This window comes from Falco rusticolus, chromosome 4 (genome assembly GCF_015220075.1).
Source record: "Falco rusticolus isolate bFalRus1 chromosome 4, bFalRus1.pri, whole genome shotgun sequence".
Lineage (NCBI taxonomy): Eukaryota > Metazoa > Chordata > Aves > Falconiformes > Falconidae > Falco > Falco rusticolus.
Window position 1 is genome coordinate 22,232,310 of NC_051190.1, and position 17,606 is coordinate 22,249,915.

The 17,606-nt window shown below is 43.2% G+C and overlaps 1 protein-coding gene across 18 annotated transcripts in view; it reads left to right on the forward strand.

Annotated features, from left to right (window-relative positions):
• ITPR1 (inositol 1,4,5-trisphosphate receptor type 1) overlaps nt 1-17,606 on the forward strand; it is a 183,542-nt gene that overhangs the window by 82,688 nt on the left and 83,248 nt on the right. For 10 of the 18 annotated variants that reach the window (XM_037386283.1, XM_037386287.1, XM_037386292.1 and 7 more), the window contains 15 exons: nt 40-178; nt 1,673-1,727; nt 3,229-3,394; nt 3,493-3,663; nt 4,622-4,687; nt 5,542-5,679; nt 7,240-7,365; nt 7,731-7,931; nt 9,357-9,608; nt 10,158-10,283; nt 11,007-11,135; nt 13,971-13,997; nt 14,911-15,031; nt 15,665-15,849; nt 17,128-17,276. In XM_037386283.1, coding sequence (XP_037242180.1) covers nt 40-178; nt 1,673-1,727; nt 3,229-3,394; nt 3,493-3,663; nt 4,622-4,687; nt 5,542-5,679; nt 7,240-7,365; nt 7,731-7,931; nt 9,357-9,608; nt 10,158-10,283; nt 11,007-11,135; nt 13,971-13,997; nt 14,911-15,031; nt 15,665-15,849; nt 17,128-17,276 — 2,051 coding nt within the window. The remainder of the gene's footprint in view (nt 1-39; nt 179-1,672; nt 1,728-3,228; nt 3,395-3,492; nt 3,664-4,621; nt 4,688-5,541; nt 5,680-7,239; nt 7,366-7,730; nt 7,932-9,356; nt 9,609-10,157; nt 10,284-11,006; nt 11,136-13,970; nt 13,998-14,910; nt 15,032-15,664; nt 15,850-17,127; nt 17,277-17,606) is intronic. The other 8 variants (XM_037386288.1, XM_037386289.1, XM_037386294.1 and 5 more) reach the window with 1 other exon arrangement.

The window sequence follows — 17,606 nt, forward strand, 5'->3', positions numbered from 1 at the left end:
AGGCAGGTTATTTCAACATTTTCACTTCTCTCTCATCAGTTTATTTTGAATGTGAGATTGGACTACAGAATCTCCTGCCTACTTTGTATATTTAAACATGAATTTGATGAAAGCAATGCCCAGATGTCTGAATCACCCACTGGAAGCAGTAGTCAAGAAATGCCAGCTAACGTACCAGGTTAGTTATTTTGCAAAGAATGAGTTTGTGTGGGTTTGAGAAGACTCTTGAATCTCAAAGGTGCTAATTGGATAACTGATTCAGGTTCTTGCTTTGGCATATGAGTGGCCCCACTGAAGCAGAGTACTCTGTTAGCAGTGGGAATAATGGAGTAGGGATCATTTCCATGTACTCCAAAGAAACCCCAGGATTTATTTGTACTTCCTCCTACTTGTTTCCGTGTGTTAAGTGTGACCAAGAGCCTGAGATGCTTTCTTTAAAGAAAACTTGAAAAAAACCCACTATCATGTGTGATCTATCGTCAACCTCAAATGAAATCTTTTCTGTTAATATTTCTGGGTGAAGGAAAAGGGTCCCCAAAGTAACGTGATTTCCTTTGTCCCTTCCCCCAGCCTGATGTCTCGACTCACTCAAATTTCTCTTTTCCAAAGGCATTGTAGGAAGGCAGGACATCTGGAGGTGTCTATGTTAGTGCTGCTAGACAGGGATATGAAAGTAAGCTGTTGAGGAGCTTGTCATGTCCAGTGTTCTTAGCTGTAAGCAGGGTAGTTAGCGGGCTGGCTAGATGGGGTGTTGTCAATTGCTGTATCACTTTCCAGGGGGAAAAGTGTCCTATAGCTAGGACCCGTACTGTTTAGGAATAACTAGACTTCAGAAGCGGGCTTATTAGACATCAAACAGGTTTTTTTCCTCGATTTGGGGACTGTATGACTAGATGCAACGGAGAAAGCTAAGGAAAATGTGGTTTAGATGTGAAGTCTTCAAAGGGAGGAGACTATTCTTTTTTTGTCTCACTTCAAAGGGGATGCATTTACTTTTTCCTTGGGCTGTCTGTCCGGCAGCCCCCCGTGGTGCTAAGGCCTTCGAAGCTGGGCTGGTGGGGAGAGCAAGAGCTCTTTCTGGGAGCTCAACTTGGGAAGAAGAGGTAAACATTTTTTGCAAGGATGTGAAATGTCCATGCTCTCTTTCCATTTCCCTTTGCAGGTCTTCATGAAACACTGAGAGCTCCAAGTCTGTTTTACCATTTTTCTGACTTGATAATACTGGTCATTGCCTATGTGATAATATGTACCTTACACTGAAAAATGCAAAGACCTTTTTGTCTGTTGAGCCATAGGGGTATTGCTGTCATTGCTGAATTGATTTAGAACTTCCCAAGGATGTGATTTGTCATTTCTTGTGGATGACCCCTCTGAATGACACCAGGTCCCATCAGTGTCCTGGAGTGATGCTGCTGCAATCTGAAAATAGGCAGGAGAGGAACAGGCCTGGATGTTGCTGAAATTATCATGGAATTTGATCTGTGAGCTGAGAACAGGTTAATTTAATGTGTTATGTTAGCAGGTTGCTTCACTAATCTCTCAGCGTTCCTTTCAGCTTGTTATGACCCCCTTGCTCACACTTACATCACCACTTGCTGTTTAAAATGTTTTTAGGCTGCAAAAACATCTTTGGTGCAACTCTGACATGTATGTGTCTTGTTTGTTTTCACAGGAGCCCTAGACTTTGAACATATTGAAGAACAAGCTGAGGGGATCTTTGGTGGAAGGAAAGTACCTCTTCACTAGTGCTAATCAAGGAGTATCTCAGGAGTTCCCAGGCTGCAGGCCTCCGGACTCCCAAGGAGTGGGGATTGCAGTTGAAAGTGAGGTGGTAACTGGGAAAAGGTTGGAAACAGCTGCCACAGTTGCCTAGGCTTCGTTTTCCTGAAATGCCTTTCATGCAGCATTTTAAAGCCCCAGATAAGGGACACAGGCATCCTTCAGGCAGAAGGGTCTTCATGAGAAGGCTGTGTGGGTGAAAGCCATGCTGGAGGGATTAGCGCATCCAAGTGGAATGCTGCAGTAAAATCTTAGGTGGAAAAGTTAATGTAGGCAAGGATTAGGACTTCTGCTGAGATACATGTATATGTAGTCATCTTTAGTCATCTTGGTTTTGAATTTTTGGATTTCTGTAATTTTTTTGCACACAGAATCATAGAATTGTTTAGGTTGGAAAAGACCTTTTAAGATCGGGTCCAACAATTAACCCAGCACTGCGCTAAGCCATGGTCTAAGCACCACATCTACACATCCTTTAAATACCTCCAGGGATGGTGACCCCACCGCTTCCCTGGGTAGACTGTTCCAGTGCTTAATCACCCTTTTGGTGAAGAAATTTTTCCTAATACCCAACCTAAACCTCGCTTGGTGCAGCTTGAGGCCATTTCCTCTTGTCCTGTCACTTGTTACTTGGGAGAGGAGACTGACACTTGCTACAGTCTCCTTTCCAGTTGTATGCATGACAGAGCCAAGCAAACTATACTTTCCTTGCCTGCCTTCCTTCTGGAGCAGCTTATATCCTTTCTTAAACCACAAGACAGCAAGTCAGCTGCAGCCTCCAAGTACTTGAGCTTGTCCCTAAGCTGCTCAGAGCTGCAGTTGTTTTCTGTAAACCTAAGATAACTGATTTCTTAAATGAAGGCAGAAAGGGAGAGTGAGATTTGCTTATAGAATTAATAACCAGAGTTTTCAATGGAAGTTGGAAGTAGAATATGGAAAAGATTCAGGAGGGGCTCATAGGGGGAAAAAAAAAAACAACAAAAACAAAAAACCACCAACAAACCACAACACGAATTGCTCATGCTCAGAAAAGAGGTGCAGGGGAAAGAGAATCATTTCAAGTGCTTGACATAATTAGCATTGCAACCTGGCTACTGAGGATTTTATTTCATAAATGGCGAGGAAGGTTAGTGCCGGGAATGGGCAAGAACTATTTGAGCAGTAGGGTGAGGCTGACAGAGGGACAGATATTTTGGTATAGTATGATCCTGAAAAATGTAAATTGGTTAATGTAAGCTTAGTGAGCCATGACTAATGAGATTCTGGAATAGCCTCCCTATTAGGCAGTACACCAGAAACCCATGTGTGTCTTAAGATAGCACTTGGTGTGATGAATTACCCTTTTATTTAAAAGTAAGAGAGCAGATGTCCTGCCACTGCTGACTGGACTTAGGAACCTGCAGGGACATCAGTCCCATATGCTAGTTAACTCCTACACTCTGTTTTCAGTGAGGAGAATACGCCACTGGATTTGGATGATCATGGTGGCAGAACGTTTCTCAGAGTTTTGTTGCATTTGACAATGCACGATTATCCTCCCCTGGTGTCTGGAGCACTTCAGCTGCTCTTCCGGCACTTCAGTCAGAGACAAGAAGTCCTTCAAGCTTTTAAGCAGGTATGTGTGTGCATTAAGAGTGTTGTTTCTCATCTGAATGTGTGTATTGCAGCTAAAACCAATCCTTTTGTGCAACTAACATATTGCATTCATGTAAGGTTCAACTGCTTGTTACCAGCCAAGATGTTGACAACTACAAGCAGATAAAACAAGATTTGGACCAACTGAGGTCGATTGTGGAAAAATCAGAGCTTTGGGTATACAAAGGCCAGGGTCCTGATGAGACTATGGATGGAGTGCAAGGTGAAAATGAACACAAGAAAAAAGAGGTAATTAGGTTGCATTTGCACGAATTCACGTGTTAATTTTTTGTGATGATGGAACTGTTTCCAGAAATGTGACCAAAACCTATTGTTCCCACACACCGTATAGCCTGCTGAGGCTATCTGTGTTGCTTTTAGATTAAGACAGGGTAAGAGGAGAGCTTGAGCTAGTTGGTGGCAATTAGTCTCCAGCAGAAACTGCTCAGGACTGGCAGCCACTGAAATGTCGTCTTTAGGCTGTAACAGAGCAGTTGATTTGGGTTTGCTCTGGCTCCTGAGCTGTGTTCTCTCAGCACTGACAGACTGCATGGGTTTTGTATGGTCAAAGGTACCTCGAATAATGTAAGGGCAGAGCTGTAAGCTTTTCAAGTGGTGTATTTTGAATCGTGGCACTGCGATTACGTGACAGAAGAGTGCTTTGTACGCGATAATACAGGACTTTCCTGGCATGCGCATCCGGGTTAGAACTAATTAAACTTCTTGGCTCTATATAATTTGCAATCGAATGGAAAAAGACTGGATGAGAGAATTTAAGAAATAGTCCCCGGGTTCTGAACATTTATTGTTGGAAGTAAACAAAAATAATTTACTTGTTGCTCTTCTCATCCATATTATTGTGAGGCATCTCTTGGTACCTGTGCAATGACAGCTCAATAATAGTAGAGAGGGAGAGAAGGTAAGAAGGTTTTTTTTGGGAGAGACTTGATTACAGGGAGAATGTGACAAGCAAAGGAAAGGATAGGAGGTTGCTGTCTCTAAAATTCATCCTACCCTCACCTTATTTTATGTTATAGAGGTCAATGTGACTGACAGGATAATTACATGTATTTTTCTAAGACTGTCAGAAAAACTGGATGATGCTTCTTTCCAGGAAGAGAGTGGGTACTGTCCTAGAACAGTAATTCTAGCCTTCGTGAAGGCAATAGTATAAGCTACTAATAAATTGTCTGATTTTTATCCTCAGGAAGGTCACAGCAAGTCCCAAAAGCCTGAAAGTACTAGCAGCTACAACTACCGTGTAGTAAAAGAGGTAAAACTTTGCTTCCTGGTGGTTAAATGGAAGTGTAAATGAGTAACAGAGCTCTGGAGAGCTGCACTAAGAGGGAGGCACTCGGGAAAGTCTGAGTCACTCATCTATTGTGGAAACTATTTGCTGAGTCATAACATATCCCAACTTGAATGAGAAGCCAGGAATACAATAAACACGACACGTGTATTCTTTCCTTAAGAATGGATTAGCAAGTAACATGACATTTTGCTGCTGTTTCAATGGTAACACAATATTATTATTGTTAAAGGCTTCAAAGGAAGTAAGCAAGTGGAGGAGCTGTTTAATTTGCCCTGACCCAAGTACCTTGCACTCAAAACCACCATGCTGTTGAAGTTTAACTTAAAAAAATGCCAGACAAAGTCCATGCATTGGCACCAGTGTGGTGCGTGCTAATGATCTTTCTGTGGCTCTGTATGGCAGAGCCCGTTGCTGGGTTCACTTGACCTGGCTGAATTCTGCAGGACCAGCCCTAGTCAGGGATGCCACAGATGGTGCCCCGGCCAGTAAACTGCTTCCCTTGCCTGTGCCGAGTGGCTGCTGTGTCCCTGGGGGGGTGGCGAGGGCTGTCAAGAAGGCAGCAGACACACCATCGCTGCCTTCTACTCCTGTGTTTCCCCATGGCTCTCGGTTCCAGCTTGGTCCTTCTGCACCTCTGCTGATGTTGCAGGAGCAACCAGGCCTTAGCTCCTCTCCTCGAGACCCCAAAACCTGATGTTGCTGCCTGGTCTGGTCCATGCAGATGTGTTTTGCACTGTTGCTGCTCCCTGGCAGCCACCTGGCATGCTCTGAAATAAAGCCCAGAGTTTTGGTTCTAAAGCAAGTCTCTTCTGCAGATCCTGCTGCGGCTCAGCAAGCTCTGTGTTCAGGAAAGTGCCTCGGTCAGGAAGAGCCGTAAGCAGCAGCAGCGACTTCTGAGGAACATGGGAGCTCATGCGGTTGTGCTGGAGCTGCTGCAGATCCCTTACGAAAAGGTTGAGTTTCTGTACGGCTGTCACCTTGCTTCATGTCACGTTGACGGGCTTTTATTACCTCCTCTGAACCCTCCTAAACCTTCTACCTTTATATTGGATTCATGGAGGCTGTTTTACCAAGCATCATAGTCTAGGAAATATCCCTGCTTCAAAAATAACAGGGAGCTTATATGAGCTTTATTTTAAGTCTTTTGAATAAAGAGTGTTATGCACTGTGTCCTGAAGAGGTATTTGTCAGTCGTAGCTCAGAGTAAGACCAAGGCTCAACTCAGCTTTTCACGGGGGTTTTGTTGTGCTGCCTTGAAGCTGAGCTGTATCGGTGCAGGCAAGACCCGTGTTACTGCTGCGAGGCAGCTGTGTCACAGCTGTCCTGGGAACACTAAGGGAAACGAGGTTGCCTGATCCCCCATGGGATTTATCTGCAGGTCTGCCCAGTAGTTAGACACAGACCCCCTGAGCTGGAGAGTCCCAAATTCTCCCTTAGAGATGAATAAATACCAGCTGGCTCTCCCAGTGAGGTCTGCTTTTCATAGTGGGCCGTGTCAGGGCGGCGGCGCGGTTGGAAGCCCGCTTTGCCTGGGTTACTGTATGGGCTGAGCTTGCACAGCACTGTGGTGTGTTGATGAAGCACACCCCAAGTTCATCACGTTGCCAGCCCATTAGTTACAGGTGATGGGTAGTTAGCATTGCATGGGTGAGGGAGCTCTTCACATTTTCCTGGTCACTCTGCTGTCCTGTGTTCCAAACTCTACAGGTTTGTGAGAACCAGTAATTCTAGACAGTTGCTTTGATTAATGTTAGTGCTATGCCTCAAGCTGTCTTGCTTCGTATTTTGCTAAAAAGTCAGCAGCATAAACACCCTCCAACATTTCTTGTCACCTGTCTCTCCCATACATGTGGGTACATATTGGGCAGGCAGTGTGGAAGGTGTTTCACCGTTAGAAGTATATGAAACTCCTTGAAAATAAAAGCAGACACTAATTTTCCAAACTGCATTTTGTACCATCAGTGGACTGGTAATCCATGCTGGTGTGAGAGGAAAGGCACTGATTCCTGAGCTGTACTTGGAAGCATGCAAGTAGTATGCTGATTCCAGTAAATATAAATCGGGCTTAACTGTTGCAGCAATAACTTTCCATCTCTTCTTTGCCACAAACTACCTATTTGTCGCTGCTGAAATGCATTTGAGTGGAACATGGCACTTTTCCTGTGTAGCCCCAAGGTGGTGATGTGTGGTTTGGCCAACGTACTGGTATGTTCAGAAGTGTAAAAGTGACTAAAGCACGTTGCTGGCAGGCTTGGCTGTGGAGTATGCAATTTTAGAGAATAAACTACTGTAATTTCTATTATGGTCGTTATTTTTGATGATCTTTAAAACTGTGAAGCAGGCCAAACTCATCCCTAATGTCTGTGAACTGGGTGGAGGTTTGTTTTTCTTTGGAGTGTGAGAGAGACGTGACAGTTCCCTTGCAGAGCTGGAGCTGCGGCTCATCCAGTACTCACCTGAAGGTGAACCTTTAGATTCTTTTTAACCCCATCTTACTTGTCATGCGATCACAGGCTGAAGACACGAGGATGCAGGAGATCATGAAGCTTGCACACGAGTTTTTACAGAACTTTTGTGCTGGGAACCAACAGAACCAGGCATTGCTGCACAAGCACATAAACCTGTTCCTTAACCCAGGGGTAAGAATAACCTCATGCCATGATTTTATTTTTTTTTCTAGCAAGAAAAGAGAATGGTTTGTCCTTGGTGATCGCCTCTGGGCCTGTTCTGATGCAAGATTCGTTGAAGGGGGTCACATTTTGTTTTCATTCTGCAGCCTCAAAAATTGGCAAGATCTGTTTGTTTGGGACCGCTTCAGTGTAGAAAGTTCAAGAGGCGAGGTGGACTGAAAAATAGGCATAGATACGACCTGTTGTGTTGAAAGATTAGGTCCTCAGAAATGTTCTTTTCCTGCAACCTGCAGGAGTGCTGACTCTATCCTGACCTCTGGGGGGGTTTGGTGGTTTGTTGATTTTCTAATTTATTTCTTTCTTTCATCCATTAGATTCTGGAAGCAGTAACAATGCAGCACATTTTCATGAACAACTTCCAGCTTTGCAGTGAGATTAATGAACGCGTTGTTCAACACTTTGTCCACTGTATTGAAACACATGGCAGAAATGTTCAGTACATAAAGTTCCTGCAGACAATTGTCAAGGCGGAAGGAAAATTCATTAAGAAATGCCAAGATATGGTAATGGCTGAGGTGAGAGCTGCAGAGATTTGCAAGGTCTGAACAGAAGTTTTCACATACCATTTGGTGAAAAGTGACAAATTGATCCTCTCGCTTCTGGGACTGCCAAGAAGCTGACAGTTAGCTCTCACAATGCAAAAAGAGCATGCAGCTACCAGAAAGCACAGGGTTTTTTGTGACCGAATGCTTTCTGAGCTCTTTACTTGTAGGTATAACGAGTGGTTGGTTATTAATGATACTTGCAAATTACTTTCTGGGTCTCTACACAACAGCGTAAAGGTAGGCTTATGAAGCAAAGAGTGCCTTTCCCTAGCAAAACTTGCTAGAAGAGAAATAGTTTAATTTTCAAGATCACTAATGTAGAAGGAAAATTTTACCATGATAGTATTTTGTTGGGAATTTCTTTTCTTACCAAGACATACATAATTAGCTGTTTCAGTGCTGAAGGGGGAGAAGTCTGAGGGTCTTCAGAATTTCAGGGGTGTAAGTAACTGGGAAATGGGGCTGTCATGCTAGAAGGGAAAGGTGTAAGAGAAAAGTGAATAAATCCCTTTAAGTTGGATATTAAATGTGATCTGTTTGACAGTGTATTCACTCATCTGACAGGATTTTTAATTGGCCTCTTCAGCAGGGGGAGCCCAAGGATCAGATTTGTCCAGCTCTGACTTTCTTAAATTAGTCTGACTAGATTGATCGAAGGTCTTCCACATTCTGTCGTTCTGTTCAAGAACGGTTTCATGAGCTTCTCAACACTGAGTCGGGTTTGCGAGGTGCTCAGCAATCGGTTTCCATGGGGGTCAGCGGCTGCTGAGAAAAGGGGGTTACCTTAGGGCTTCAAGCAGGTCTCGGTTTGCTTGTTCTCCTTCCCTTCATGGTCTTTACAGGAGGTCTGAAAATGTGGCCATCCGGGTCTCAAATGCAAAGCTGATAGAAATCTTTAATGTGTGACTTAACGTGTCACTCGCTAGCCTTGGAAAATCGCTGTTTGTTCGGAAGGGTGGAATTACTGAGCCCTGCAATCCTCCCATCCAGCGTGTGCCTGGGGCGTTCCTCTGACCAAAACAGCATGTCTGCAGCGAGCTGTATTAAAAAGTCAGCTGAGGCAATATATGTGAAATAAAAAAAGCACAACGGAAAGTCACAAGCTTCTTGGCACAGCTTCTGTCTAAGCAGTCAGTTGGACTGACTTTGAAGTTCTTCAGCAGTTAAGAAGTGGTAAATTCTTTAAGAGAAAATGTCATACTCGAGCCCTCTATCCCATGAAGGCAGTGCAAGAGGAATGCCCAGCTGACTTGGTGGGCTGCACTCCTTTTAAGTGTCTAAAGAATAGCTAATTGGGGTTTGCACTGTAACAGTCAGCCCACAGATTAGGAGAGGATGCTGCGGGGATGTGTACAGGTTTTGATCTGCCGATGGAATGTTTTTCTTTCTTGGTAGCTGGTGAATGCGGGAGAGGATGTCCTAGTGTTTTACAATGACAGAGCCTCCTTCCAGACTTTGGTGCAGATGATGAGATCTGAGAGGGATCGGATGGATGAAAACAGCCCACTGATGTACCACATCCACTTAGTAGAACTGCTTGCTGTGTGCACAGAAGGCAAAAATGTCTACACAGAAATAAAATGCAACTCCCTTCTTCCTTTGGATGATATTGTTAGGGTAGTAACCCATGAGGATTGCATCCCTGAGGTGAGGGCTGTTTGAGGCACTGGCCTGTATGTGTTTGAAGCGTGCTGATTTTGGGTGAGGGAGATTTGATACTGCTGGGTCTGGCCTGGGGAGGGTGGTGGTGCAGGTGGACAGTAAGCTGTGAGCGGGAAACAGGATTCCTTCCCTGGTTCTGCAATTGGTAACCCCAGTCAATCTGGATAGTAAAGTTAAATCCTTTTATACTTATTTCCTTGCTCTTAAAATGGGGATGTGATGTTGTATTTGGTGGTTTTATAGGGTTCTTGAGGCAGAGAGGTTTATGGAGTATGCTGCTAACCTTGAACAGATGGTTCTGCAGAACTGGAAATTATTATTATGCTGATGTTTTGGTCTGCAATAATCCTGATGGTTTTTTTTTTATTGGATGATGTCTTGCTATTCATGGCATTAAATTTCACTAGTGCTTAAATAAAAGGAAGAAGTAGAATTACAAATTATTTATATAGCAGTTTTAGTGTGACGTTATATTCATTCATAATACCAATCAGGTTTTTGGTTTTTAATGGTATTGTTTTTCTATACTTCTAGGTCAAAATTGCGTACATCAACTTCTTGAATCATTGCTATGTGGACACGGAAGTAGAAATGAAGGAGATTTACACTAGTAATCATATGTGGAAGCTATTTGAGAACTTCCTAGTTGACATCTGTCGGGTAATGATTTCTGTATTAGGAACAGAATTCAAAAAGTCTAAATGAACCTATTTAGTATAGAGCAGTAAGAATAAGACATAACAGTGCATGAAGGCAGTAAGTACCCCGAATACTGTGTTCCTTCAGATTTTTTAAGTGCCTTCTTTTCCTTATGCCTGTGGATTTCATTAGTCATATTCCATGGAACACATTAATATTTTCCTTGTAAAAAGAAAAAAAAAAAAAAAACTCAGAAAAGCCCCACACCCTGCTCCTTTGTCTAATGCCTTTTTCTGTTCTGCCACCTGGCTTGCTTATTCTGGCCAGGATAAGTGAGCTCCTTCCCAAGCAATAGTCAACGTTTTTTGGCAGGTCAGGACAAATTTTTTCCAAGCTTGGCATTTGTTTGGCCTTATGGCTTTTTGCCTGGGATTCCAAGTATTTCCCCATACGAAAGCATTACACCTCAGTCCTCCCTACCCTACTACTTTCTCTCCTCTAAGGCACTCTATGGGGTTTTTTTTCCCCTCTTCCCTAAACGTGCTACATGCCAGCACATTAGAACAGTAAGTGTCGGGCTTCTGCTTTTGTGTGTGCTGGAAATCCAGAGATCCAAGCATCATAAATATTGTGGCAGGGTGTTGCTGTGACTAGAACAATGCAAAATCAAGGATTTCAGTCGGTAACACTTGTTAGTCTAACTGGGTTGAGCTGCTTCTGACCTAAGGATGAATTGTCTTGCAGGCTTGTAACAACACCAGCGACAGAAAGCACGCTGACTCCATATTGGAGAAGTATGTTACAGAAATCGTGATGAGTATAGTCACCACTTTCTTCAGTTCCCCGTTCTCTGATCAGAGCACTACTTTGCAGGTAGGAGAATGTAGAAAGGCAGAGAAGTGGAAATACACCGCCAGTGCAATTATGTTCATTCCATTTGGGTTCCATTTACCGGTTAAAACAAAACACATGTGTTTGTAATGGTGGAGCAAATATGGTTCCTTTGCAACCAGGATGTTTCTTTTGCTGTAGAAGTGGAAAGAATTGTAGGTCAGAGTACAACCATTTTTCTAGAGAAGCTAAATCCCACATTACTTCGTTAGTAGATTCAACTCTGTGCTACCACCGAGACCACACAGGTCTTTTGGAGACAGTTTCTATGTGTCATTGTCAGGTTCCATGTGAGAAAATCACACTGCAAATGGGGGAATGAAGGATTTGTTCCTGTTCTGTGTTGCAGTTGCACCTTAGGGCTCTGGTCATCCTCTTTGCAGCCGTAGATCAGAATGCAGTTGGGTAAGATGATGTGGGCAGGTGCAGGAGAACAAACAAGCAGTTTTGTTCAGCAATGGTTTGGCATGCCAGCTGTCTAGCAGTGGTGAAGCAGTAGCATGGCATCACGGTGTTCTCCAGAGTGCCATGAAGAGGGGAGATAAAGCTTTGCTGGCAAGCTTTCCAGCCAGGAGGAAGGTGTTACGTTACAGAGGCTGCAGACGTGACTGTTTAAAGAAAACATGTTTTTATAGGAAGATTCTAATTTCCTTTAAAAACAAAAACATTCCAAAACCAAAACATTTCCCAAAGCTCTAGTATGTTTCATTAAGCTGGGTAACTTTTTTCTGTTATTCAAAAGTTGGGGAAATATGGAGAAGCTTGAAACGTTTGTAAAGTGACAGAAGGTAAAGATTTCCACTGCAGAACAGCAGTGTCAGGACATTGCCCTAATATTTGTATTTCAGCACAAAGATAACATCATTCTTTTATTCATAAATAACTTTTTGGGAGGAGTGTGGGTGGAGCGGTCAGGTGCCTGGCAGGTCTTTCAGAAGTTTTAAGTATGGTAGTTGTTGAAACTTGATGCAACCTCATCGTGCTAGAGGCAGTGGTTCACAGTACAAACTCCAGGTCTGCAACTGAATGTGACTGGCATCTGGTTCCCAAAAGAGGCCGTAAAGGGCATCTGGCAATTTGATGTGTCAGTCCCTCATCAAAGAATTCATGCTAGCCCTTTGGAGCATGGTGAGTGCAGTGCTCCAGGGAAGTGTACGTAAAACTGCTGTGTGAGTGTGCATCAGGTAAAGGCTTCTTTCTGCTTGGGGTGAGCAACAGTGTTCCTGCTTTTGTCTTAATGATTGCCGGCATCTCTGCCCTCCTGGAGTCAGGACGGGTACTCAACCCATGTCTGGATGGTCAGTGGCCAGCCTGATCTAACCAACTCTTTGGTTAGACAGCCCTCCTTATTCAGGCGTGGACATAGGCACACTGAAAGCAGCAGAGCAGCGTTTGAGATGGACTCGAACACCCTTCAATTGCCAAACAGCGGGCATCACCTGTGGGGGCGTGGAGAGCAGCAACGGCTGTGTTTGGGCTCGTGCGAGTCTGAGCGTGAGCAGTTGTTTGCTCCTCGTGTGACTTTAAAATGTCTGCTGTTACTGCAGTATCAGCCTCTATGCTAGTTTGTCAAACCTTCATCAAAAGAAAAGAGAAATTGAGATCAAGTTAGCGGTGTCCCTGGGGCTCTGCCCTTCTCTCTTCCCTCTGTACCGTGAACCTTGGCTGTCATGCTTTTAATTGTGTCTCTGAGCGTACAGCATTTGAATACGCTTCCTTACCGTCATATTCTAGCCATCTGTTAATTTTATGTCAGCAGTTTTTCTTTAGTTTCTCGAACTCTCCCTCTGTCTAGCAGGTTGAAGTAACTTATCTCACCTCTTTGTTACCATCTCACCTGATAGCTGTGTTGTTGTCTTGTCCTAGATTTACCTTCCTTCTGCATCTCTTAAGTTAAAAGCTCTGCTTATCTTCCTTTTTCTGCTGATCAGGGCTCTTGCCCGTAACTAGGGGCTCTCCCACCTGAGGAGTACAGCCCATGGGACCACCTAGCTGGTACATCACTCATACATGTCGTACATGACTCCTCTCGGTGGGCTTTTTCCTTTCTGTCTGAGATGATGCAGGGCAGTCTGCAGCTGCTGCTGCCTGATCTGATGCCATTGTCTCCAGAGGTGACTGACTGTTGTCACTCTCCTTGGCGTTGCCTTTGGATTCAGTCACTCCCTGTCCTTTCTGCAGCACCCTGTCATTTTCCTTCTTCCCGTGCGAGCCTCTTCTTGTCTCGTGCTTGTTCGTGTTATGGCTTGTTCGACTCAAATTGTACCTCCTTGGAGTCAGGGCTGGCCTTGCTTGTTCAAGGAACACCTTGTACATCTGTCATGCAGTTCAAATAATATAAAATTAGGAGAACATAAATACGTCTTTTCAAAGAACAGCTGTCCAAAACTTCCCCTCCTTAACAAGTACTGCTTAGCCTGTTTGCCTCCTAAGGGTGCTGCTGCCCAAGGCCTTCCTTCACAAGTGTAGTTGGAGGACATGAAGTACATTTCTTACTTGATTTATTGACCTAGTTTAAGCAAATGAAACATCTCTGAAGCTTTTCAAGACTGAAAAGTCTTTAAATGTGAACTGGAAGGAATATGTGGGTGGCTTAAATCTGAAAGTGCAGGTATTTTCAGTGCCTTTGGAGAATACAGTCTGCCATGGTTTTGGTGTTTGGCTTATTTCTAGTAAGGATAATAGTATTTGCCTCTTAGTAATTTTTGGTTCTTGAATTTTGATTCTCCTTTTCTACATTTTGTAATAGTGTTATTTGATGAATTAATGAAATAGATTTGGCTTTTAAATCTAACTCCCCTTTTTTCTTACAAACAGGCATTAATCTTGACCAGAATACAAGAGGTATTTTTTCACTGGTTCCTAAGTCTTGTGGGCTTTGCACTGTGGTGTAGTTCACTTAGCTGATAGAAACATTACGTAGCTAGCAGGCACAGGGATGCAGGGTATTCCCTCTCAACATAGGTTCATTTGAAATATTTAAAATACCCCTTCCTCTACAGGTGAAATAAATTAGTTGTTCTGTGATGTAATTACTGTACAAAACCAAAGAGGGAGTTTTGGTCACTATCACTGGGATGTTGCAAAGATGAAAGAACAGAGCTCGTGCATGTGTGTTGGAGTAGCTCACCTATCTATAGTGGAAGACCATCTTGTGAAATACAGGGCTAAAACCCACGCCTTAATTTTGGCTGATCCATAGCAGCTGTAGCATTTACCACTAACTACTACCTGTGTCGGAAATAACAAACACACAGCTCGTTTCTTCAGTAAATTAGATACCAGCTAACAATACTCGAAATGATGACTTTTCAGCTCTGGAGCTGTGCTGTCATTTAGCCAAAAGCAAAGACCCATTTACCTGTGGACTATTGAGTCAGCTACTGGTCAATGCTAAAAGAAGAGTCTCTGTATGCTAGGTTTGCTGATAACTCTGATTACACAGATGAAGATGACTGCTTATTTCCTCTGCTTAGTCAAGCTTCAATTACTAAGGCTTTATGCTTTAAAAGCTATCTATTTAATGCTTCCCTTCCAGCGTTTGTTCCCACCCTTGCCATTCGGTTGCTGATTGTGTGGTAGATGTGCTGCCTACAACATGAAGTTGCCTAACAGGTGGATGCAGACCAGTTAGAAATGACTGGTGTGCAGAGACTCATGGCTGAAGCTGGTAACCGGTATTACCTCAGGGTGATGCTGATTTATCTCAGTACGGTGCAATGGGTTTGATGTCCTTTCCCTTAACCTTGTGTTCTAGACTCGCCAGCCTGTGTTTGTACAGTTGCTTCAAGGCGTGTTCAGAGTGTACCACTGCAACTGGTTAATGCCAAGCCAAAAGGCGTCGGTGGAAAGCTGCATTCGGGTCCTCTCAGATGTAGGTAAGAAATGGGTGTAAGCAGGACTAACTGCTGCAAACATAGTCATCCAGTATTTGCTGCTTATATGTCATCCTTCCAAAAAGAAAGCGCAGTTTACTTCCCGGAGGTGCCACTTGAAGATAACTTGGAGCTGAGGGATAGTACAAATCCAGAGTTATGTTAATGTATTGTCAGGGTTGAGCAATAGGTGTTGTCACTGTAACCTGAAGTGCTTTCTCCATTTAACCTCAAAACTCTCTGCAGTTCTGTTGATCTGCAACAAGAAAATAGTTTTGTGCCACTCCTCCTAGTAAATTGCTCCACTTGTAATAGCAAGAAGAGTAACTTGTACTGGATATGAGGCCAGATTCTGTTAGGCAGGTGTACGTGTGTGTTAGCGTGAGTTGTTGAGAGTAAGGATGGATTCCTGCTCCCGCACTTTATAGACAGTAAACAGCTCTGAGGCATGAAAGCCTTTAAACGTAACGCCACACTGAGGTCTGAGCCATTTTGCAGGGACTGAGCATCATGTTGTGTGACATGTACGTGAAGGAGACTATGGAAGGAATTGCAGCTGGAGGTTGTCTGGTTCTTGCATTGGCTGTAATGCGTGGGCTCAGGGAGTCCAGTCTCACTAACTTTTGCTTTTTGCAGCAAAAAGCCGAGCAATTGCAATTCCTGTAGACTTGGACAGTCAGGTCAACAATCTCTTTCTGAAATCTCATAACATTGTACAGAAGACTGCAATGAACTGGCGAATGACTGCAAGGAATGCTGCCCGCAGAGATTCGGTGCTCGCTGCTTCCAGGGATTATCGAAACATAATTGAAAGATTACAGGTGACTACCCAGCACCCCTTCCTCCTTTGATAAGCATTTACTTGCATGCCTACACAAAAGGAGGAATTTACTAAGTAGAAGGACATTTGGGAATTAACTAGTCAAAATGCCACATGGTAATCAACTTAGCTGATGCTGAATACTACTGTAATACTGTATATAAAATTAAGTAAACCTTTGTATCAAGACAGGTAATTGAACGTGCACAGCTAATGGGTATAGAAGTACTTGCCCTAGGAGATGTTGGTATTTAAAACTAGTGGTACTTGAAGTATTCTTGTTCCACCATTAGTAATATTCCTTTGATAAGACAGGAATTTTCTCATCGTCACAGCCCTCCAAACTGCTCCAGTGCTTTGCTCCTTATATGCTAAAACTCTCTGTACAACCGAAGGTGTCACAGCCCTGCCTGGAGACCACTGCAGAGCTTGAAGTAAATAGGTGTCTGGGTTCCTAGTGAACCAGGTGCAGCCACAGTCATTCCCTGAAACAAAAATGTGTGCATTCCCATACTGGTTTTGCTAAAAGGCTATTTAAACATAGTATTTCACGTTAGAAGTAAGGACTGATGTGTTAGAGCTGTATTCGATGTTCAGATCTGAAGACAGTTCAATAAGGCCTTTTTTTATACCAAATGAAATTCACCTTGAATGATGCCTTTATCCTTTGAAGATTCATTCTCTGGTCAAAAGTTTTTCCAGCTTTATGTAAAAATATATTATGTAATGTAAAAACACTGCCCAACCCCGTCTCCTTGAAATAGCTTCTCCCTATTTGTCCATTTCAATTTGATTAAACTTCCTCTCTGGCTTCATAGGTATCTCGGCATTTTCTGCTTAAGTATTAGGATAAATGTGTTTTCATTTTTAAGGTAATTACAACTTTCCAAACACTGAGGGAAAGGGAGATAATTCTATTTTTGCATAATTTTAACAGTAACACTTTTTTGTCAGTTCTTGTAAGCACAAACAGCCTGATCATTATCACACAGTTTCAGTGCAGCTCTGAATCTTTCTTGTATATCAACAAAAGCACCAACAAAGATGTGGAGGGTCGGGAAACTGAGTAGTCTAGGGGACTGCTGGGAATCAGGCCTCCCCTCTTAACGACAACTATTAAAAGTCTAATCTGACCAAACTCTGAGGTCTTTAATCTAGTTTATTCAGGCAGGACAGACCTAAGTGTCCTGTCCCTCTTTTGTGATCTGTAAAATTAATTTGCCTATAAATGTATATGTATGTTATGTTAGTTTAAAATCTTGATACGATTGTATTCTAGGACATAGTATCAGCTTTAGAGGATCGCCTACGTCCTCTTGTCCAGGCAGAGTTGTCAGTACTGGTAGATGTGCTTCACAGGCCTGAACTGCTCTTCCCAGAAAACACGGATGCAAGGAGGAAATGTGAAAGCGGAGGTTTCATTTGCAAGTAAGTCTTGTCTCCAAGTCTGGCGTATTGGGAAGGTTTTTGTTATGTTTTGCTTTTTCCCAATTTTTGAACGCCCTATGGAGCGGTGTGCTCTTACCCAGCTTGGTGAATACTTGATATGCTTTGACATACTTGTAAAACACAGTATTTCATAGTATGGTAAATGAAGTTTGCCCTTGGAGAAGAAAAAAACCCTGCCCTTGGGAATGGGGAGAGACTGCTTGATATGCTCTCACAGCTAATGCTTAAAAATTTCTGCATTTGCTGCAGGATGCAAATGCTATGAACAATGGTAGTATAAATGAGTAAAAAAAATTCAGCTGGTCCCTG